Source organism: Lutjanus erythropterus, chromosome 18 (assembly GCF_056507025.1).
Source record: "Lutjanus erythropterus isolate fLutEry1 chromosome 18, fLutEry1.hap2, whole genome shotgun sequence".
Classification (NCBI taxonomy): Eukaryota; Metazoa; Chordata; class Actinopteri; order Lutjaniformes; family Lutjanidae; genus Lutjanus; species Lutjanus erythropterus.
Window position 1 is genome coordinate 22,983,340 of NC_139334.1, and position 23,892 is coordinate 23,007,231.

Below are 23,892 nucleotides of genomic sequence, written 5' to 3' on the forward strand. Positions count from 1 at the left end.
GCAAAAATTAATCACTCGATCAATTATGAATTGATTATTAAATATTCACCAACTACCTTGATAATTGATCAATCTCTGATGTCAGCCTGTTAAAATGTAAACATTTTATGGTTTCCTTAGTCCTCTCAAACTGGATATCTTTGGGTTGTGGACAAAACATTTTAGGACATCATCAATTAATCAAGAAAATAACTGACAGATTAATCGCCAGTGAAAGTAATCATTAGTTGCAGCCCTATTTATTTTGAGCAATCGGGAGAGTGTCATGCCAATCTAAGCAGTGCAAGTGAGTCATACAGTATTGTCTGTCAATGGGAAAATGAGTGGGAATTTTACATCTGGTACAGGAAAAATAACTGCTTCCATTTTGCAGCTCTATAGGTCTGTATATAGGAAACAGTGGAAGGGTGTCCAAATATACTTGACTTTTTGTGTTAGAAAAAGACATAAAACTGCTTAATTGTAGTCGGCCTGTTGCAGGTACCAAAATTAACCTTCTCTTAAATCTTGACGTATCATGAATCAGACACTGAACACAAAGCCAGCATTTTTCTTTTTATGGCTTTTATTGATATATTTTCCATAACGGTGGCAGTCCTAATCAACTGACTCCATTTCCAAATCTCTCTGGTCTTGGTATCCATCCTCCTCCACTTCCTGGTGTTCACCGTTGGTCTTCTCTATGTGTTTCCCCTCTGGCTCGTGGAGTCCTTGTGATTGGCTAACAACTGTTTCTGTGGGAATAACATGAGAGATTGTGAAAGAACTGGCAATTTCCTTCAGAAGGGCCTGCTCGGTCTTCAGTTTAGCCAGTTCCTTGGCCAGTGGAGTTTCGAGTGTCTTTGTCGCGGCTGGGTCCTGGGCAGCAGAGGCAGGGGCCGCAGTATTCTGGACAGGCTGATCGTCTTTAGGCACTTCAGGGGTCTCCAGCACCTCAGAGCCCTCCTTCTCTGTTGATTCAGTAGCGCTGGTGTCTGTTTGACTTGAACCTCCCTGCACCTTCTCATAAAGACTCTTCCTCTCTTCTTGCAAAGCCCTGCACAGATTCTCAAGCTTCTGGTTCTTGATGGTGACAAGCTCAAACTCCTTTTCCTTGATGGCTTTCTGTAAAGGTTTAAAATGCATGGAATTTATTACTCAAGGTGGAGAAATCTTTCTTTTCTAGTAAAAAGATGCCTTCTGGTGGGTCTTATAGGGATGTCACAAGAACCAATACTTCAGTACCAAGTTGATGGCAAAGTTCTGGGACAAATTACAATCATCAGTTCTGTCCGTATTCTGCGTTTAATTTTTACATATCTCTGCATGGTTTCTGAAAGGCTACAGATACGGATGAAAAGGAGCAGTGCCTCCAGTAGTCATGGGGGGCAGTGTAGCCAATAGTTCAAACAAGACACAACCACAGGACACAACAACACTTGAAAAATCTGAAAATAGTTTGTGAAGAGAATTCTCTGTCCACATGTTATAATGTGGCTGCACGGATCACCACTGTCTACAACTCTACAACTCTACACTCTTTCTCAAGATGTGCAATATTACCACCTCCTCAAGTGTTGCCATGTTTGACTTTTCCTCTGCTTTGAGGTAACTTTTGGCTCTTGCCGGCCATCCATCTTCAAGTGCATGTGTTGCTTAACATCCATGCCAGCATTAAGTCAGCAGTGGCAGTTCTGTCATTAAATCAGAAGTATCTATTTCTCTACGTAAAGAGGGCATAAAGAGGTTTAAATAAATATTTCCTGACTAATGGTCTGTCACTGTGTCAGAAAATTTAAACTACTGCTCGAGTTCAGCTTACATTCAAAGTTCGGCAGCAGAAATCACTTCTGCACTCCATTACTTTCCTGACATATGTCCTAGCCGACCGAGATGTTGATTTGTGTCAGGCTTTTTGTCCTAGTAGTTTTCTTTTAGAATTTCTTTTGTTTTTTACCATACCATATCCAAATGAGCAATGAGAATCAGGGAATTTCTCTTGTATTGGTACAGACTCCTAAATTTCTGTTATTGGGGCATCCCAACTTATATTTATGGCAAACAGCCTAATCCTTGTATTTGGCTGTAGATGACTGCAGAAAAGTGTTTCTTACATCTGCCACCATGTCGATGAGATTCTTGTTGCAGCCATCAAAGCGAGTCTTCCATGACTGGCATTCCTTTTCCAGCTTTTTCATTTTCTTGGCCATCTACACGACAAAAAAACACAATCAAAGCCACTTCTAAAAATAGGATTATACAGTTTAAGTGTTAGTGTAAATCTCATGGGATTTATTGCTCTTATTCTTGTTTTTATCATATTTTTACGCACAGATCAGCTAAATAATATAACCAATATCATGAAGCTGACTTCAAATATTTTGTGAAACCATTCTTACTTTGTCCATGTCCTGTTTGAAGCTGCTGTAGACGCTGTTACTCTTTGATACTGTGCCCTGGAATTCATCAAACTTCTTGGAGTACATATCAAGCTGAGGAGAAATATTGAGAAAAATATTATACATGCCTCTAGAGACGTTGAAAAACCAGCCAGTGTTGCCCATGATGATGCCCTGTTACTGTACCTGGGTCTTCATATCGATTTCTTGCTCCTTCATGACCTTCACTTGCAATTTATACTCTGAGGCCTGTTTTAGCAGCTGTGGAATATTAAAATGTTCCGTGAAAATGAGCATTAGGCGATTAGAATTGCAAATATGTTATTAAAATGCTTGTAGCTCTCAACAAATCTGATACACAGAACGTACAAGCTCTCTTTCCAGCTTGTGCTTCTCTTCAGCCTCCTTCAGTAACATGTTTGCCTGCGTGAGTTTGGTCTCCAGCAGCTTCTCTTTCAGGTCTCTGTGTTTGAAGACCTTTTCCAGGTTCTGGAAGACAATCAGGTGAATTTATGAGTCGTTTTCACACAGAAAGCTGTTTCATTTCTCGCTCAGGGAGCTTTGGCCACATAAAACTGAAATACTGCAGCTAATAAATGTAAGACCTGGGTGAAATGTGCAAATAATTCATGTGTTTGGAACTGGCACAGAGGCTCAGATGTGAGAGGTTTTACATAAGTACACTGTAGGTTGTGTCAGTTATGTTTGCAAATTGACTGGGTTTGTGTGGCTCTTTTTTGAACCCATGTGTGCTCAGTGTGTGACAGGGTCAATACCGCCTCTCGCTGGTCGTATTGTGAAATGAGCCCCTTCAGTTTCTCTGCCAGGGCGCTGTTTTCCTGGCACAGCTTGGTGTTGCGGCTGCTGTGTTCCTCAATTTGGGCCTGAATCTCGCTCAGTGTCCCCTGGAAGTGGGTGGTGATCTCTTTCCTCTTCAGGTCGTCCTCTCTGCACCTCTGCAGGGTCTCCTCCTGCATGTCAGAGATAGATGTTAAAGCTCAAAACAACCTAGTATATGATACATTTGCAATTAGCATAGCAACACAGAGCTAGGGACACTTTTAACTTGCCCTCTGATTTTATACAGTTCCCCAAGTTTCTGTCACAACAGTGGAATCTGTTAGATCATTTCAGTAAAAAAAAAAATACCTGTGGTTATATCTACTGTGTCTTTCCCACCTACAACTGAACAGTCTGTTTTGTTGTTTCACATGGCCACATTCATAGCTAATTAACTATTGCTCCAATTGGCAGCCTTGCTTGGAGCTAAGAGCCAAGTCAATCAAAGCTGGCTGGTCAGTTTCAAATCAAAAGTCTTTTACTTTTTGACCATAGAACCAATGACAATGTTTGTTTAGAATAACTTTTGTGCTGAGAACACCAGCATCACATACATACAATTCAATGGCAGCAACATGTTTAGTGTTTTCTTTTTTCATGATGTTATTTCAGTGTGTTTTCAGTGTTCACATCTAATTCATCTAAAACAAATGTTTTATTCTTGCTTTTATATTGCATTAAGAACAGCGCTAACTAAAGTTAGGCTGGAGACCTATTTCAGGCCTGTCTATTGAGCCACAGACTGAAGGAAATGACAGTTGACAGTTTATCAGAGACACAGTAGCCTGTTGTTAGTACAACGTCACTGTGATTCGGTCTCTACATTATACTCACAGGAGCCAAATTAATGATTTATATAAGTGTACAGTTATTAGAGCCATACGTTGTTTTCAGTATCTATTAGTCAGATCAGTATCTGCTAGCTATTCTTTCAAGTAATTGTTGTCAGTCATTGTCAATGTGACAAAAATGTGGAAAAAGCTTTTTCTATACTTTATGGTAGTATGGCATAGAGCTGAATTTTCTGTATGTCTTTTTTAACGCGTTAAAAGCTGTAGGGGAATATTCAAAACCAAAACTGTTCCCTTACATCCAGTATAAATATTTTGTAGATGAATTTCATTTACATATTAGCCCAATGAGCTGTATTCAGTATCTTTCTGGTCTGTAGCCTCTCCACTAGAATTGGTAATTTTATTTGCTGGTTTGAACAATACTTGGCTTCACAACATGAGTTGTGGGTGTGGCATTTTAAGAGGTCAAGTCTTGAGCTTTGACACAGTGGCTGATCTTTGGTGCCAGCTGATGTCACCCCCTGCAGAGCACAACATATGGTTACAACACCCGGCACCAAAAATCAACTAACAGCAAGTATCAGTTTTAGTAGCTCAGATTAAATACCATGCAAGGCCTCCTTCTAACAATATTTGACAGGAGTTGAAGTACCTTTAAGGTCTTGTTGTGCCTCTGCAGCTCTCGGCAGAGCCCCTCCAGTTTACTGCGAGCCAGCACGGCCCGGCTGTGCTCGCTCTGCAGCTGGTCCTTCTCCTTCATCACCTGAAGCAACTTCTTCTGCAAAACCTTCAGCTGCTTCTGATCACTCCGATGCTCCTCCAACTGCAAAAATCCACAGAAAAATCCACCATGTGAACATAATGATAATGATACATACCACATGTGTGTTTTTCTGTGTGCGTCCACTCACCAGCTCAGCGTGCTTCTTGATGATGGCTTCCAGTTTCTGTTCTGGAGTGTTGAGTTTGTTTAAACTTTGCATCAGCAGCATGGCTTCCTTCCCTGAACAGACACAGAGAGCAAGTTCGACATCACACAACATTCAAGTCATGTTTGAGCTTCATTTATTTTAATTACCCCAGAGCACAAGGTGAATCAGATGTAAATCTGAAGTAATTCATCAGCGAAGTTGTTTTGGAGCACCTGTCTGGATTTACAAGAAGTCTACTCTGCCTCCCCAGTGAAAAATCGTTTTGGCATCTGAGTCAACTGAAGCCAACTATAAAAGGCATGTGGAAATACTATTTTACCTGCTTGTGTGTTGCAGATGGATGCACTTACACGCCTTACAGCTCTGCTTACACACCTATCAGTTTCAGTACAACTTGGACTTTTGCTGACTGAGCTGAATGAAACCCACCTCAGCTAAAATCAATAAAACATTTGGAAAAAAACAAAACACCTAGGTTTTTGAGCATCTTCTTCTCCAGTTTCTGGTCCTTGCGGGCATCTGCCTCTTTGACGACTGTGACCTCCTCTGCGTCCTCTGGCTCAGCGGGAATCTCAGCGGCCTGGTAGGTGCTAATGATGTCCTCCAGCTGCTGGGCCAGGTCTTCTGTCAGGTCAATCTGCCGACCCTCGGCTGGCGACGCCTCGGGACCCGTGGGTGCAGGGCTGCTCTCTTGACAAGTCTCCATTATTCTGAGCTAGAACTGAGAGAGTTTCTGTGATGAAGTGATATTCATCTCGTCCTGGCATTTTTATCCAAAGGATTATTCTCACATGATAAACTCTGACCTGTTTTTACAGGTTCACTCCATTTTTGCGAGTACAGTAAGCAGAGGAGCATGCAGAGGAGGAATCTCTACCTCTGCTGTGAATCTGACTGCTTTTCAATTTGAATTTTAAACACGTAAATCTGGCCAAAGTGGCCAAAGTGTATTTTTAGTGGCCTTACATCCTTAGTCATATCCTGTGTCATATTCTAGCCACTCATTCTAGGAGTGCTTCAATTCACTCCTAAATTTTTGTTGCCTTTTTTTTTAGTGCTTCCTTTTGTATTTCTGGTTCTTGTGTAAGGATTGTGTTAACCGTTTAGCAACTTAGGAAACCTAAACTTAAGTAGCCCCAACATATCAGTAACTAGCTGGTGACGGTGTTTAAATAATATAAGAAGTCAGACACAGAAAAAGCAAAAAAAAGAGAATCTGCTCAATTTTCAAAATAAAAGACTTGCGATCATATGGAGAGACATAAGAAAAACAGATTAACTAGAGGACCAAATCAACAAAATATGGACAAGTAAACATGATTAGGTGGGCAAAACATTCCTCTGCTGAAACATGTCAAAGCTGGATTCTATTTAAGTGTTCCAGTAGGCCATGACAGTGTGACAGTGAGCCAGCACGCACAATACCAGTACCCTGAAACTGAAGCAGCTAAATGGAATTTAGCCATCATTAATTTTATCATTTACACCTGTGCTTTACTACTATTACCTGTGGAAAAAAAACAATAGAGCAAGACTGATAAATCTATATAGCACAGATATTAGTCCTCTGCAGATTAGAGCTGCAGCAGTTAGTCAACTAATTGATTAGTTGAAAGACAAACAACTCATCTGTAACTATTTTGACAAGTGATTTAATGTTTCAGTCAATTTTCAAGCAGAAACATTTGCAAAACATTTGCTGGCTTCTTAGATGTGAGAATCTACTGCTTTTCTTAGTGACATATGACAGTAAACTGAATAGTCTTGGTGTTGTGGACTATTTGCTGTACAAAAAAAGGCATTTGGGCTGTGTGCGATTTTCTAACAGCATTTGACCAGACGATAGATTGAGAAAATAATCAGCAGAACAGATTCCTACACCAGGCCAGGTACCCACTCGTAGTGCGGTGTCACTGAACGATGTAGACTAGCTGCTAGTTGGTAAACTATTTGACATGAAGGCAAGAATGTCTTGTGGAGAATACCAGATTGTGAACAGAACATCGACAAAGGACAAGTCAGACGCTTGGAAAGAGTTGTCAGTAGCTTTGGTGCTTATAAAAAGTGCCAGAAATTATTCGCTTTTGATAGCCACAAGCTAGGCACATCGTGGCTGAGGAAACACATTGACAGCTGCAGGAGCACAGGTGCCGCACCAACTGACAGATACTTTTCCAAGAACACAAGTCAGTGACAGGTGAGGGACTGTGTTTAATCACGGGTCGGGTCGCAGGTTTTACATTAACAGGTCTGGGCAGTCTGGATTTGACTTGGAGGTAATTGTAGAGAACGTGTCGGTTCTAGTTCTGAGTTTTTCAGGTGCAGGTTTGCAAAACTGGACTCTGCAGCTGCCTGTGAACATGGCACTTAAATCAGCTCAGTCAAAACATTAGATGCTTTTTTTTCTATCATTACAGCTGCTACAGACATTAACTTAGGAAGATGTTGCCTTTTTTGACTAAAAAGTGATTCAGCCACAGTCAATTAAAGTGATAACAAAGCTTATTAGTGTACCACAGTGACTGAAATGAAGTAGCATGGTGCCTTAGTGCCTGTTGTACAGGCTCACAGTCAGAGCCTGTTTACGTGCATAAAATTAGTGCAGCCTTCACACTGCCTGTGCTTTCACAAGCAGAGCACATGGCACCTGTTCCAGACCCCAAAGGCTATTTTAAGAACTTCTTAATATGGGCAAGTTATTTATTTATTTCTAATCCAGTCTTATTGATGTCAATGTCAGTGGTTGTGCGTACAAAAGCTGCATTTCCAACTATTAAAAATATTGGTATTACGTAAGTATCTATATTCAATACTTTTAAAGGAGGCAGATATCGAATGGAATTTTAACTAAAAATAAATGACTGTAGGAAAAGAGGCATCATTGATTTCTTCACTGTCCGAGGAAACAACAGTGGCACTGCACAATCAGAGAGATAAATTAAAAAGAAGTGTTGTCTTAAACAAATTTAGTCTCTTCCTATTCTGTTAACATGTGACACAGGCAAGTCTCTTGGTATCACTCCTTCTCATTTTCAGCAAGCTTCAGAAAGCCATCTTATTCAAACACACAGTTATTAGTACTTTACAAGAATAAGAGGAGGTGTGGAAACCACCTCAAACACAGAATTTAAGATTACTTATATGCTGTTAAAGTGTAAATGTCCCTGAAGAAGCAGGGTAGCGAGCAAACAGGGTCTTACCAGGACCAAGGGCCAGAGTGGGAAAAGGAAGAGTGTCGAGGGGCTTGGACAGGCTGCCACCACAGATACAACAGCTGTGATAAGACCACCTCAAAATAAACCAGAGGAGCACAGCTCACTCTGAGCAGAGAGAGGGAGGACAGAGGTACTGTATGTCTCTGTGTCTGGACACCCCACTTACACAAACAACCCTGTGATTGTAATCTAAGCAGGAATTCACCTCAGAGTGTGACATACAGTCGCTGTGTGAGTACAATCAAAATGCTTCATAATTTTTCTGTTAAGATCTCCAGCAGCCATTTTATGCGATGCCTCTGCTGCTTTAAACCAATGCAGTACTAATTTTATTTTAAGCTGGGATGCTGTTAACAGCCATATAATTATTCTAACAAATGGGCCTGACAGGCCTAGTCACTGAACAAGAGAGAAAAAAATGAACTGTCTCTCTGATTGGCCAGAATTAGAACAGACCTCCTCCCCAACCCAGAGAAGATAATATGCTCTAAGATCACAGTCATTTCCTCCCTTAATATATGCTTAAACACATGCAGCATTTACTTACAGTACAGAGCAGTACACTGTACGTGCTACAGTGGAGTTATGCTGAATTTTGATGCAACCTGAAAATGGTTGAATATTATCCACAAGGTGAGAACTATTTTTGGAAGCATTCATTTATTTTTCTTGTTCCATGTTATGACTGCAGTAATAATTTTTCACCAGAGGATGTCACTGGTCAGAGTCTCTCCAATTTTTCACTCCCCCTCAAGATAAAATGTGAATGATCTCATCTGAAAACCCTTCCTTCCTTGTGTGCTCTAATTTAAACAACCGTGAATTATGCAGGTGGAAAGGTATGGAAGCCATTTTGAATAATGAAAACATGAAATAAGCTGCGACACACATGTTTGGGTTAGAAGTATATTCTTTTTAAAACAATTTTGAATTTAATCTGAAAAAGTAGAGCACCAAACAATAAAGTCCCCATAGCATAAAAGAGGCACTCCATCCTGACTAACCAGTTCTGATGCAAATAGCTAAACAACGGATTGGCTACTGAGGTTTTTTTTTTTTCCCTCAAAAAATCTTAGCTGAGAGGTAAAATGATTTGTCCTCTGTGTGTTTTACAGGGAATTTCATAGACATGAGAGGCACAATGCAGTTCTGTAAATATGAATACACAATAAAAACAAAACACAAACACAATCTGAATACATACTGTATGCAAAAGCAAATCGAAGGCTTCACTTTCCCTTCACATTTTATGAGCATTCTGCACCGTTATCACGACAAATAAAATTACATAACCATGAAATCAAAGCTACATACATCTTCAGAAAGGGAAACACAAAATTAAAGCAGTGCACCTTTTAAAATTTCTTTATGTAAACATGAGTGAACAAAGTGTTTTCTGACTTTGAAATCCATACTCAAACTGGTAACATAACCACTTGAAGATGTGAATACACTTTTCTTTTTTTAAAGATGAGACACACTGTGTTAGCGATCAACACTGTGCTATTTTCGCCCTCATTAAACCTCCATTACGTCAATTGCAGACATTTTACCTCTTAAAGAGATATAAACAATCTGCATAAAAAGTTTTCAGAATTCAACACTGCAAAAATAGTTTAAATCATAAAAATACACGTATATATACAGAGAAGAAGTAATGCATTTGGTGAATGATTACTTACATTTTGAGCTGAAGCACAGTAATAGTCAACCAACTCACGCTGTTAACATCATTACTTTAGTATTACTTACAGTAAGTGATATTGATTTATCCAGTTAACACTTGAAATGCAAGAAAACACACTATTGACTGATCATCATAGCCCCTTGAAGTTGTGTGCAACATGTTTCACAAAATGAGAAACGTGAAAAAACGACTGGAATGTTTCAAAACCACAAGAGAACATAACATGTTTTACTCCCCCATTTTCACTGACCAAGTCAGTTAAACATCAAAGATGATGAAAGGATGAAAGTGCATCGTCAAAACTCATAAAATGCTTATGGTCATCTGTATAAGAGAGAAAGAAAAAAAGCTGTTTAATCAAAGCAAAGACATGAGATCAAAAGCAATGCCAGCGTGGCTCACTGCATAACTGCATCACTGCTGCATAAGTACAGATATACCATATAAATAGTAGTCAAATATTTACCAGTATCAATAAGTGCTCACGTTCTAATATATAAATACATCTTACAGTATTCATAATTACATATTAACTTCCTCTATTTTTGTGCAATAGCAAATCCCATGCATTTTTACCAAGATAAAAACCACAACATTAAGAAAAATGCAACGAAAGAAACATTTTTTAAGATTGTTTCACATAAATCAAGCTGCATCCGTCTGTCAGCAGAAGTGACGGAACAAAGAAAGAAAAAGCTTTTCCTTTGAGCGAACTCTCTGACAAGCGCCGACATGTCTGAATAAAAAGTACCTCCACGTTTTTCCTTATTCAACAACAGTAACCTTCTGATAACAAAATGATGAAAAGCAAAATAAAGGCACAGACCCTTGCCGCTTGATTAGAAGCACCAAACTGCACAAGAAGCGTCTACTTAAAATTTGGTCAGACTGTTTCATAATACACATACTTTTCCCCTTATAAATAGTCTTTATTTACTGCACTACTGCATCACACCTTGATATGATTACATTAAACAACAGTCTATTTTCAAAGTACACATACAGTAAAATACACTGTTTGTATGCATCTAAGAAGGAGTATATGTTTAAGGACATTTGTACAGAATCCATAAATATAATTTATGTGCAATTGTACGCAAACTACTATGTCAAACAAAGGCATATTAGCATAATTTCTTTCCATATTGCACCTGCACCCAATAATGATTCTCCACCTTGCAAGACATCCTGCTGCTCGTCCAATCATTTCAAAGAGTCTCTGAAGAAAGAGCACATCAGACATGGTGGGTTTCTTCTTCACTGTGAAGGTTTGATCTCCACTCAGATTTAAAAGGAGCTGTCTGGAGTATGTGCAAGACCAGAGGAAGTGTTATTGTATTGCCTCTAATGGGATAAAGATGAGGTTATGTGCCTAAAGGGCTTGAGGACGACAAGGTTGCAGGTGTAGCAGAGGGGTGTCTGTTCCTGGATTGAATCACAAAGACAGAAAAAGGGGTTTCAATGAGGGTCCTCTGTGGTGATCTTCAACGAGGCGATGGCTTTCAAGCAGGTCTGGACGTTCTCCTCCTGTCTGCTGTCCCTGACACAGGGGTCGAGGCTTTTCTCCTGAGTAGCCTGATGGGAGGACAGCTGGTTCTGGCCTCTGATGTCCTCTCCAGTCTCAAGCCCGTGAACAGATCCCTCCCTGCTGCTGCAACGCTGGCCCTCACTGCTCTGGGGGCTTGGCGCTGAGGAGGGGGTGACATCAGTGCTGGAGGAAGGCGGGGAGTGTAACATCTGGAGCCCTCCGACAGGAACGACGGGGAGCAAACTGTGGGCCTGCTGCTGGGAGTGAAGAGGGAGGTGGCTGAGGATGTTCTGGTGATGAGAACTGGCAGCACCAGACAGACTGGAAGCCAAGCTGCTTCTTTGATCCTGAAACGACATATTGGCAGCATTAGGAGCAGTTTCAACATCGCCAGGATGATTTCTCATGTGAAAATGTATTACAGTTAGCAAAAGTGCAGAAATGTGAGAAATACATCATCAAGTAAAAAACTTCAGACAGCACTTAAAGAACACAAATCCCTGCCACGGCTGCACAAGTTATGAAACGACATTGCGTATTCTGTATTTCTGTTATTGTCAACAAATCCAATGAACAGACCAGAGCCAGCAATGCATTACACCCAATTTACAACTGGTATTCAAATGCAATCTGTGTCCGGATACATTATCCACATTCTTATACGGATTGTGTTTACATCAGATCTGATCATATAGAATTTATACCTTTTATTAACATGTCTTCACTCATAACATATCCAGATACAGTTTGCATTTTAATATCAAGTGAAAATGAGGTATCAGTTACTTTACATTTTCCCTACCCTGTGAGTGGCAACTCCAAGCCCATTCATTCCTACTGAGGACACATTATCAATTAATCTGTTAATAATTTTCTTGATTAACTGATCAGTTGTTGGGTCCATAAAATGTCAGAAAATAGTGAAAAATGATAATCAGTGATTTCCAAAGCCTAAGGTGATCCTCGTGTGTTTTGTTCTGTCTACAACCCAAAGCTATTCAGTTGACTGTCATAGAGGACTAAAGAAACCAGAAAATATTCTTATTGAGAGGCTGAAATCAGAGAATTTGTACATATTTTCATAAACAAATTACACAAAAGATTACAGGATTATCAAAGTACTTACATATCAAAATAATTTAACAGTTTACAGTGAACTGATTATTCAACTAATTGTTGCAGCTTTAGTCATAGATCTGTACTTCAGTTATTGAAAAAAGCTAAATTATTTCCTAAAACAGGTAGTCACTGTTTTTAGCAAAGTAAACTACAGTATGTGTGTTTATGGTAATGAAGAAACATGTCACCCAGTGCAATAGTATGGCACAAAGTTATAAGCTATATCAGACTTATTTTACATAGTCAATACTTTCTAGCAGTATTACCAGACATTCCATTTAAATTTGGTAATCTAATAAATAAGATGTTTTAAGAATGTTTTAATCTGGATCCACATGTGCATGTGCACATGTGTACTTAGTGATACACAGTCCAATAGTCATTTTTCATTAATTTCATTCAATTCATTTTCATTTTTTCAGCAAGCAAAGTGAAACACTTGGTTAGAAAATAGGAAAAATGCTCCAAACTGACATATCTTGAAGTGTTCAGAAGTCCCTCAAAAACCCTGAATCTGTACCAAAGCTCCAAATCACTTGTTCCTTTGCCTGTGACTTAACTTTCTATCAAATATCACCTAAATCTGCCACTTTGTGATAAATAACAGTGATAAAATCCTTCCAATGTTTAATACCCAAAGGTAAAAAGGTAGCACACACAGATCTTCAGAGCAAAGTTGACAAATCTCAGTTTCACCAACTTTTCTCACATTGTTTTCAGCACCACAAACAAAACTGGGAAAGTACATCCTTTCAAAGTTCTAAGAGCTAAAGTCCTATCTGGCAGCGATATAACTGATATAGTTGAACTATGTGCAGGACATATCATGACACATACCATTTCCATTTCAAAGGCTGCTTGTTGTTGAGCCATCTCCATCTTTGCCTGGTGTCTGGTTTTGTCACCGCTGCCTTTGTGTTGGTGTGAGCCTCGGCGTGGTGAAACCGCCCTCAGCACAACTCTCTGCCGGCCTCTGACTGAGGATTCTCGCTTCCCAACCAGTTCTGTACCAGGAGACATGGGTCGTTCAATGGAGCCTGGCGAGAGGTGCTGAATGGGTGTAAAGCTGGGTGAACCAGGCCTTAGTGGGGAAGTATCCCATCTGGGAGAGGAGCGACCTCGCGGGGAGAGCTCTCGCCTCGGGGATGGGTAACGCAGACGTGAAGGGGAGGGCTCCCTGATGGGAGACTCCCAACCAGGAGAGAGCAGACAAGAAGAATAGGGGTCAAACAGGAAGCTTGCATGGTCTGGAGACAGCATAGTGAGAGAGTCTTCATCCATGGACTTCTCTCTCTGCTCTGTTGCAAGGACAGGTCGATGGTCTGAGCCTGTCCGCCTGCCTGAGGACTGCTGGCGGACATCGGTGTCAGGCAGAGCGGTGAGGGAATACCCGTGGATAGCAGCAGTGGCTGTGACCGAAAGAGAAGTAACTCCACACGGCTGAGGACTCGTACTTCTCGAACGCAACTTTGGAGTAGAGTCACCCTCATATTCATCGTCTTCGTCATCGTCATCGTCGATTTCGTCAACCTCTTCATCCATGCCATCAGAGTCCTCTGCATCTGAGAACTGATGTTTGGTTGTGGCCACCACCTCTGTCTTGGATTCTTGTTGGATGTCGTCCACTTTAAAAGACAAACACATCAGTTTAGTTGAATGTACTCTGCTATGATTCATGCATGTGCAAGAATATTATATATGTTAGTATCTCACCATGTTCCTGTATCTCTGTCTCATCCATCGTCACTGACACTCCCAGTTCAAGGCATTTCTTCATGTGTGCCTTTGACTTCATATGTTTAGTTAAGTTTCCTGTAAAGGGATAAAACAAGGGATAACTAAGTTACATTTTTCACTTGTACTTCAACTAACAAATATTTTTGTTATTGAGTAATCTTACGATTATTTTCGTGATCAATTATTTATATTGTCAAAAAATGCCCATCAATATCCCAGTGCTCGCAGCAAAGCTTCTTTTGTGTAACCAACAATCCCAAACCCAAATACCCCTTGCCCATACACATGCACTGGCTTGACTTAACCCGATTTGACTTGGCACATCAGCCCAGCACAGTAGGGATTTGCATTTCCATTACAGCAGGGCTATTCGCTTGAAGGTGTGTCTTTAACTGAAGACGAGCAACTTAGCTTGAGTCAAACAGCTGCAAAACTGAACAGTCGCTGTTTGTGGAGGAGAAAGGGGGTTTGTCACGGATTGGCCGTGATAGGTGAAACGTCACTACAGGGTTGGGCTCGCTTTGGCCCCGCTCCAGAGTAATTCATCTTGGGCACCACTTGGCACAGCTTGGCGCAGTAAAAGTGGTAATGGAAATGCAAGTCAGCACAGCACAGTTTAACTTGGTGTGGCCAAATGTGACATGGAAAAGCCCCAAAGATTTTTCCTTTACTATCATAAATGAAAAATAAAAGCAGCAAATCCTTACATTTAAGAAGGTGGAACCAGCAAATATTTGACATTTTTCAAAATGACAAACAATTAATGGATTATCAAAATAGTTGACAACTAATTTTCTTTTGATTGATTAATTGACTAATCGTTGCAGCTTTTCAGTGAAAGACTCTTAAAGGTGCAGATTTATTTGAACAGCTTTTCACTCAAATTTTATGTCCCCACACACCCAGTGTTTTTCTTACTACAGGAGGACTGAAAAATGAGAAAAGTGAGGATGAACAATGGGGAGACAAAGCTGCTGATTTTGCACCGTAGTACCTCAAAATAGCAGCAAAAACTACAGAGTCTTTGCTGCTGCTGCAAATTGTATTTTTAAATGCTGATATGTGCACAGATTTTTTGTATTATTCTTTTTTATCAGCTTTTCACAAAATCTTGATAATCCAAATAAACATTGGTATGAAACTTCCATTTGTTTTAAATAAATCCTGTTATAGTGAGTCTAACGTACCAATTATAAAGTCTGTATTATTCATTCTAGGCCATAAGCCTAAAAAATGCTCACCTTTAGTTTTAAAAGCAAAGTTGCAGACCCTGCAGATGTACGGTCTCACGTCTGTATGGGTCCTGATGTGTTTTTTCAGCATGCTTGGCTTCTTACAGCGAATACCACACTCTTCACAAATGTATTTCCCCCGGCCTCGACCTCTGACATACACATAGTCCTCATTGGACTTGTACCTGAAAGAGAAGTACAGAATTCCAATGCAGAAATACATAAACAATCCTGAATGCATATATATACATATAGCTGCTGTACTTGCTGTCAGCAGAAATGACAAGTGTTATGATAAACAGTCTCTTGACTGACCCTCCCTCAAAGATCTTAATGCGCGTTGGCACTGTTTGGGTGGTGGAAGCCTCCCTCTCTTTCCACTCCTCCTTGGTCGTTTTCACTCTGCAGCTGACGTCTTTCACCTTCTTCCCGTAGGTGATGTCCACCTCTTTGGGCTCCGGTTTCCTCTGCAGCTGAATAGATGAGCAGACATTTTGTTAACATCCATTTTAAGTGGACACCTTATCGACAGCGTAACGTGATGCTTCCAATATTGTATGTCACACGTGGCGTTACACAGCATGTTTTGCAAACATAAATTCTGCTGCTGCTCCTGCTCTTGCTGTGGAAACTCCCAGTACAGGTAACTCTAATTTTGTTGATTTTCATGTTTTTATTTTTTGTTTTTATTTTCTATTGCCATGGGGAAAAGCATCCTATTACCAGGACACATGATATCAACTTGAATTTAATTGCAAACAGTAAATGCAGAGCAAGTGATGAATCAGTGCTTATAAAACCATAACTAGCAGCAGGAAAATTATTTCCAGATACTTGCCAACAGTGGCTGAACCCTCTGCCAAAAGATTTGAAGTGTGCAGTTTGCCATATTCTGGGTAATAAGGTCATTTAAACTTTCTACTTTTCAAACAGTTATCGCTTGCTGACATTTAAGGTGGAAAACTGCCCAGTGAAGTTTGATTATAAGTATTTACTTTATAAATATAGTTCTTTTTATCAATAATGGTGATATTAGCAAACCCAATTAAATATTATCATAAATAGTGCAGTTTTTTCAGACAGAAATGTGATTTCAAATCAGTGCAGAGATTTGGCCATTTTCTCACCTGTTCCATGGTCTGCCTCCACAGGATGAGGGATGAAACCAGTTTCCCCGTGCTAGGCTGACACATGGCGGCCACGGTGTATATAACCTTGTCTCCCCTCTGTCTGGACCGCAGTAGAGCCAGAGCAGCACTGGTACTCAGTTCAAGAGGGTTCGGGTTGTGGGAACTCACACACCAGGTGGCGTACACAGAGGAGTAAGGGGCGTTGCTGTGCGAGCAGCTCGGCTTGGTGTAGTTGAGATAACACCAGCTCACACCTGTCGTCGTGCGAAGACTTGGAAACTGAGATAACAGTTTTGAATGCTCGGTGTCTGAGATCAGGATGTCTTGACTGGTAACCAGCTGTGCCACCATATCCATCTGCACTCGTTTCTCCGTGCCAACTTCTTTCACTTCGCTGACTGATATCATGGAGTAGGGAGGTGTGCTGGTTTCCAAGGAGCTACTTTCCATAGCTGATTCAAATCTGTGGTCAGTGGCCTCTGTCGCTTTTTGCTGAAGTGTGATAAATTTACTCCTACGTGAGTCATCCTGAGCATGAGGTGTGGATGCACCCTGCATCTCTGACCTGTGCCCCTTCTCTTCACTCAAATTACATTTTCCCAACTCCACAGCACTCAGCTCCTCTACAATCTGCCCAAACATTCTTTCTTCCTTCACACGTTTTTGCTGCTTGACCTCCATGAAAAGGTCCAGGCTGCTGGCAGGGGATAGCATCCGTTTGTTTGCGCCACCACTGGAGGCGTTAGTGGTTGAGATAGTCCTGGAGGTCAGAGAGAGAGGGATGCCTGTCTTCAGCTTAGCTGATGACAAATCAAGGGCTTCAACATTGAGGGTGTGTGTCGAAGGTGGTCTAGAATAAGGTAATACATTGTGAGAATCAGGATTTCCAGACAAACGTGAAGGTGGATTCTGAGAGGTGGATGTAGTGGAGCTAACACTGTCATACTGATTGTCAAAAATCTGTGATACTGAGGTGTATGTGATACTGCCATAGGATGGCACATGAGTCTGTATTCTTACAGGAACTAACAGGCTTGGATGTGACAGCTGGGGAAATGTATTCCCGGTGGAAAATATTGGCAGAGTCTGCGGCAGAACAGCAACTGCTGTGAATGGAGGGGAGGTGCTGCTGAGGTACTGCGGAAACACTTGTGATGGGACTTGTGTTACCTCAGTGTCCATATTCAATGACTCCTGTCGCACCAAGTTTCCCCTCCTTCTCTCCCTCACAGCCGAGTGGCCAGCACTAATGTCCACGTGTCTAACTTTGGATGTTGGAGAAAGACTGCCATAGTCAAATGATATGCTGCGTACCTCTGGGAACTCCTTGCGCAAGTTACACGGCGCCTGCTCTGAGGAGGAGCGTCTCATTTCATGTTGTTGACGCTGGTTGAGCACAGAGAGGGAGTGCCCACTCCCTGGCACAGCTAAGAGCTCTAGTGGTTTGCCAAATTCATCCTGCCTGGCTGGAGAGACTGACTTCAAGCTCTCCTCCCTGTCAAAGGAGAAGGTGGAGCTATAAGATAAGTTGCTGTCTTGGCTTGGGCTGCGGGAGAGACTGGTGCAGGCAGACTCAAAACTAGATTCACCAGAGGAGTGTTCGATATCAGCTAAGCGAAGCCTTTTCTTCTTTGGAGGGAGCTTTTCTGGAGGGAATTGTGCTAAAGTTTCACTCCTTTGAGGCCACTGAAACTCCTCCACGTGCTTCTCTGGCTCCTTCACCTGCACCTCTGGAGCTTTTTCTGGGCTGTCAGGCTCTACTGTGACCCTAATTTCTGGGACTTGTATGTTGGGCTGCCGCACAAGTTTGGGGCCAATTTGAAATGACTGCCTTAGCCTACTATCACTCCTTTCCAACTCATATGATTCACTTGCCTCCATAGCTTGAAATGAAGAAATACTTTCAAGTCTCTGTCCGTGATACTTGTACGATTCTGCCTGTTCAGAGTGAGGCCTGTTTATTGAGTTTGTGTGCTGGATAACAGAAATTACATTCCCTAAAGTTTTTCGACCTGACATTTCAAGGCTCACTGATATGTCCATGTCACATCTGTCCATCTGTGTTAGCGTAGTGGAAGAATGTCCTTTTCCTAATGCTATAATGCTCGCTGCAGTTTGTTTTGAATCATCAAACATTTCCTCACTCTGATCTTGATGGCCCTCATATTGACCTGGCAAATCTTCCTCTTCCCTCTTCTCTTTCCGACGCTTCCTCGTTGCCAATTCCATTGCGTGTCTCTGATGGCTTATATTAGATGCCATAGAGGGGTAATTTTCCATTTCCAATCCTGAGGGTGAAATGCCACTCTCGCTCATCTTTCCGTGACTGTCAGTGTCTGCGTGGCCATCATGTGGGGAGAGTTCGAAAGCAGCTTGCCGCCTGAGCCTCCTCATGCCCCCGGTGCTTGTTCTCTCATCAAACGAGTGGCTGCCTCTGAGGGCTTGAGGCATAGTTAGACACACTGCTGAGGATGTTGGCATTGAGTTGCTTCTGATCAGAGGCCCCACATCAGAGCCAGCGTCTAACAGGGGTTCTTTTACTTCCTCCCTCATGAATGACTTTGTGTTTATTTTGATTGACTCAACAGTATCTTTTTCTTGGGTGAATACGCGGGAAACGCCTTTGTCCGAACGTTTCCCACTATACTCACTCGTGTCTGCACTACAAGCCACAAACGCTGCGGTCTGTTTCGGACTTGGCCTGTAACACTTCCCGAACATAATTTCTTGATACGACTTTGCATTAGTGTTTGGAGGACCAGTCTGGTGCTCGGTACTCTCAGAGCGTGAGAAGTAGCCAGAGTCCGTGCTGCCCTTGCTAGACTGACTTGGGAGGGACAGATTGTGGTCAGAGTCGCTGCTTCGTTTTTCAGACAGCCGAAGTGCAAGCCTCTGTTTGATCGTGCAAGATTGAATTGCACGGCTAGCCTCGGCAGCGGCAGGAGGTGCATTGATTTCTTGGGGCTGGGATGAACCATCCTGAGCTGACATCGACGTGGCTCCCTTTTTCTGAGCAATGAGATTTAGTACTTTTACAGCAGTGTTATCTGATCCCTCCACTGGAGAGTCCAACAGCAGCAGCGGGTCGTTAAGAGTGTCCTCGTCCGTGTCCGTGCTTTGCTCAGCATCAGAGAATAACTCTCCTTCCCCTTCAAAAGACCCCTGGTCGGCATTGGCATTGTAAGAACCAAGTTCTGAGAGTGGCACTGTTCCAGCTTTGACAGAGTGAGCATGGGACTTTCTGTGTTTGTATAAATTACTCTTGGTTTTGAAGGAGAATCCGCAGGGGACACATGGATAGGGCCGTTCCCCAGTGTGTGAGCGAATATGTTTCTTAAGCACGCTGGGTTTGGCACATGCCCTTCCACAGTAATCACAAACATACTTCCCAGGCTTTTGTGGTTTCTGTTCCACCTTGCACACAGTCTCTGACAGCTGATCCATCCCTGAATGGGAGCACTGTTGTTGGACTTCAGGTGAACTGGTGGACTTCCTGTGAGATGCAGGTCCTGGAGACTGTGCAGAAACTAAATGACCTACAGCTTTGTGTCTGCCAATGGGAAACTGTTTTGTGGACTGTAGTGAATATGCAGGCGCGTCATAGTCTTGATGGCTTTTGGGCTGGATTTGGGAGTGCTGATCTTCTAATTGCAGTGATTTCCCTGAGTCAGACATTTCTTTGAAACCACACGTGTCTCTGCTCTGACCTTCTTGCAGTTGTTGGTGCCACCCCTTTCCTTCCAATTCGGCTGATGGACTCCTTTTAGTCTGTGCTGCCTCTGAGGTGCATTTTTTCTGGGCAACATTTCTGTCCTGACCCTCAGTGGAGCTTTTCACCCCTGCAGTAGTTTCAAGTGACTCCATGAATCCAATGTCACTTTCTTTGGGATCGATTTTCAAGGACACTATCTGTTATGTAACTGTAGTGATATTAACATACGTGTGAACTGATTGCAGGGAAGGGTCATCTGAAAGAAATCAGACAGAATTGACAATTAGACAACTCAGATATAGCACATAAATATGCACAGGAGGGTTATCAAGACACAAGAAGAAAGTTAGCTATCAACAATTGATTCCACAGTCACATCTGTGTCCAAATCCTCTCCTTCAGAGTGAGAGCTATTCAGGATTGTTTCCCAAAAGTCCATCTAATAAAATACAAGTATAAAATTCATAATGAGCTCTATCACAGCAGGAATGGAAAAAAATAATTTCTCTTTTCCAGCCTCTAACAAAAACAAACAAAGGTACCTCATGTCTACCCTGGCAGATGCCCCAGAATTACCCGGTGAACATGCATAGATGTGTGCAGGTATTTAAGGCACATGCCTTTGCTGTAGTATTTGTCATGAATGGTTGTAGATATGTATGTGTGTGGGGGAGCTGAATAGGAAGGTAATCTTTCATCACAGCACCATCTCCTTTCAACAACCTTTAGCAATCTCAAAATCAGCTCTTTTTTCCTTCATGTGAAATGTAATTTTTATTCAGATATTTACTGCATTTCAGATATCTGTATATGAGGTAATGAATGGTCAGACATTGAAGTTGTTTTTTTGTAGGGACACCATGGGTAGGGATGGATATCAAGAACCAGCACTGAACTGGTACCGATTCCTGACTGGTCAGTACCAAAATATCGATTAACTGTTGGTCAAATGGTACTGCTATCAGTATTTATTATACGTTACATAAGCAGCTGACAGGTCAACATGTTCACATGTGTGGGCTCACTTTACTAAATTTGATGAAAATGCAGTGAAATGCAATAACTCAAGAAACAATTTAGCTTGTTGCTTCGGCAAAAAAGTTATAATAAAACAACAGTTGAATCTTTTCACGTCTTTATTTTCGTACCCAATTATGAGGGGTAGTATCAGTAAGATTATTGATAAGTATTAGTATCAATATCAATATACGTATAATCAAAACCTAAGGATACCCATCCTCAAGCACTGGAAGACAACCTTTATTGATATTTAGAAAACTGCTTGTAAGCTTAGCTGTGAAATATCCACAATATGCCACCCAGGTACTTTCTTCATGCTGTATCCCAAATTCAGCTTTTTTTTTTTTTATTTCACACAAGTTTTTGGCAACATTGTAGTCCATTACAAAAAATGAACTTCAATGAAGGTTCGTATGCCAAATTAAGTGTGAATGATCTACCAGAATAACACACTTCAAACTCTGCATAAGGTATTAGAAGATAGTTTCAGGAAGACAAAATAATTCTTTGAAGTATGGTATGTGTGTTGATGCATGACAGCACACACAGGTGTCAGATCATGGGTGATGAAGTGTGATGAGTCTACCTGCACCCCTTTTGATGCAATATCTACATAAAATACCAAACGGCAACAAAGTATTCTGATCAACTCTTTTATCCAGTGCCAGGATCGTATCATAACATCTTCAGGTTCCTCGTCTCTCGTGGGATTCAGCCTTTTAACCTCACTGTGTTACTAGAGTCATCGTATCTATACTGAGCCACATGGGACCACATACCGTCCTGTACGTAAACACACCAGACTCATCATCATCATCCCCGTGGTTAAAGTGAATTGCTTTAGCCACTACACTTTCGTCTCATACCATGGGGATGGGTCTCTGAGGGCACGTCATTTCCATCTTCTCAGTATCAAATGCTGTGTCCTCCCTAACGAGGTTATGTAAGATTATCTGGTTCAAACCCTCTGAGTTCCCCTTAATTAGGACATCCTCCGACTCTCACTCTCCTTCTCTCACTCCCTCTCTTTCTTTGTTAGCACACCACACACTCCTCAGGCATAAACCAGAGGATACGAAGCCAAGGTGACTCTCGAGATGCCAAGAGATGCTTGAAAGCAGCTGTGCGGATGATAATCTCCCATTTGTTTTTTGTTTTTTTTTTTGTTTTTTTTTTGTTTTCTTTTTTTTTTAGAAAATGCCCACTGCCTCTTTTGGCTGTTCATGGTTCAGTAGCTCTGCTGTCGGACAGATTTGAGGGCTCCTTCCAGAGCAAAAAATAATGAAGGCATATGAAGGATGGCGAGGGCTGCCTCAGATTGGAACGATCCATGTTTCAACAGGGAGGTTTACCGAGGTAAACTAAGTGGGGTGCCTGGGGGTAACAAAATTTCAGAGGCCTGGTAGGGAGCTCCCTTTCAAGGTCGATCTGACCTCATTGCTTAGTTTCCATCCTCTGTGAGCTCCAAGAGGAGAGGGAAGGGGAATATGGGTGCAGAGTGACAGCGAGATAAGACCCTCAGAAACAATGCATACCTTTGAACTAAGCACGATAGAGAGGGAACAGAGCCGACATATTCAGAGTCTCATTGACAAGTCTCTCAACAGACTTTTTCTGTGTAAAGACCGCACCAGCAGACCTTCCACCGCAAATTATTCTCGCTCCCGGCAACAAGCACTAACCTTTACGAAAATATATGACACAGCAGCAATGACGCGCAACAACAGGAGGCAGGTGGGTGGCAGTAGGTGTGTTTGAGGACGATTGTGGGCTGACAGTGGTACAGTATGTCGCATGGATAGAGAATTGACTTTATGAAGAGATGTATATGAACAGCAGACATTCGTGGGGCACATCCCTTGCTGCTTTCCACACACGAGAGAGGACAATGAGCAAATAAATGCTGGCCATGGAGAGCATCGTTATGCCGCTGCATTACATCATTAGAGGCTAAGTTGGCCATTAAAGGGAACAGGCATGAAGCCTCACGCTGACAACAAATCCATAAATATCATAAGGAGATGACCGGCTTCAGAGAAGCTGGATGGTAAAAACCTCTGTGGTGCTCTAACAGCAACATAGCACATAGCATGCAGAATAATCAACAGCTCTCACTGTGATCAGAATGACATACAGCTCACGGTCTGATGGGAAGACAAGCCTCGGCTCATACAGCAGCAGCTGACATTCAGATATCAAATATAATCCTCATACAAACCTGACATTTGAATAGTCCCCTGTCCCATATCGACAGTCACATGTGACATTCCTCATGCTGCATAGTCCGTTTCCCCATTCTCCTCATGTCCGGGCAACAATAATGAAATAAATTAGCAAGGTAAAGTCCCATCAGTCATGAAGCTGCTGGCTGACTGGGTGTACATTAGAAGATCTATTGATGCGAGCTAGTCACCAGAGAAAATACCCAACCGTGACGTGCGGACCCAGGCACAAAAATAGCAAAGGGGCCCTGGGAGGGATTACACAACAGCCCACGTTTAAGGACGCTTTTCCTCTCTCTCGCTTGCTGTGTTTCAAAGCACAGCAGCAGCTGCCTCATACTACACA

General features: G+C 41.8%; 2 protein-coding genes across 2 annotated transcripts; both read right to left on the reverse strand.

Annotated features, from left to right (window-relative positions):
* Positions 1 to 547: 547 nt before the first annotated feature.
* txlnbb (taxilin beta b) lies at positions 548 to 8,303 on the reverse strand. Its single transcript, XM_084741785.1, has 10 exons — positions 8,145 to 8,303; positions 5,416 to 5,665; positions 4,924 to 5,015; positions 4,665 to 4,835; positions 3,155 to 3,349; positions 2,748 to 2,867; positions 2,565 to 2,639; positions 2,379 to 2,471; positions 2,094 to 2,189; positions 548 to 1,104 (listed from the first exon to the last, which is right to left on the reverse strand). The coding sequence occupies exons 2-10, from the start codon at positions 5,648 to 5,650 to the stop codon at positions 598 to 600; spliced, it is 1,584 nt and encodes a 527-aa protein (XP_084597911.1). The 5' UTR covers positions 5,651 to 5,665; positions 8,145 to 8,303; the 3' UTR covers positions 548 to 597.
* A 748-nt stretch (positions 8,304 to 9,051) lies between these two features.
* Positions 9,052 to 23,729, reverse strand: hivep2b (HIVEP zinc finger 2b). Its single transcript, XM_084741783.1, has 7 exons — positions 23,543 to 23,729; positions 16,590 to 20,560; positions 15,778 to 15,935; positions 15,472 to 15,647; positions 14,207 to 14,305; positions 13,331 to 14,118; positions 9,052 to 11,721 (listed from the first exon to the last, which is right to left on the reverse strand). The coding sequence occupies exons 2-7, from the start codon at positions 20,454 to 20,456 to the stop codon at positions 11,305 to 11,307; spliced, it is 5,505 nt and encodes a 1,834-aa protein (XP_084597909.1). The 5' UTR covers positions 20,457 to 20,560; positions 23,543 to 23,729; the 3' UTR covers positions 9,052 to 11,304.
* Positions 23,730 to 23,892: the final 163 nt, after the last annotated feature.

Bases quoted from the DNA above. Each gene is read 5' to 3' on its own strand.
- txlnbb (XM_084741785.1), bottom strand. From the start codon at position 5,650: ATGGAGACTTGTCAAGAGAGCAGCCCTGCACCCACGGGTCCCGAGGCG. The intron at 3,350-4,664 runs GTACTTCAACTC...TCTGACATGCAG, and splicing joins GGCACAACAAGACCTTAAAG to GAGGAGACCCTGCAGAGGTG. The intron at 2,190-2,378 runs GTAAGAATGGTT...TTTGTCGTGTAG, and splicing joins TCAAACAGGACATGGACAAA to ATGGCCAAGAAAATGAAAAA.
- hivep2b (XM_084741783.1), bottom strand. From the start codon at position 20,456: ATGGAGTCACTTGAAACTACTGCAGGGGTGAAAAGCTCCACTGAGGGT. The intron at 15,936-16,589 runs GTGAGAAAATGG...TCATCTATTCAG, and splicing joins GGAGGCAGACCATGGAACAG to CTGCAGAGGAAACCGGAGCC. The intron at 14,119-14,206 runs GTGAGATACTAA...TGTCTTTTAAAG, and splicing joins GACAGAGATACAGGAACATG to TGGACGACATCCAACAAGAA.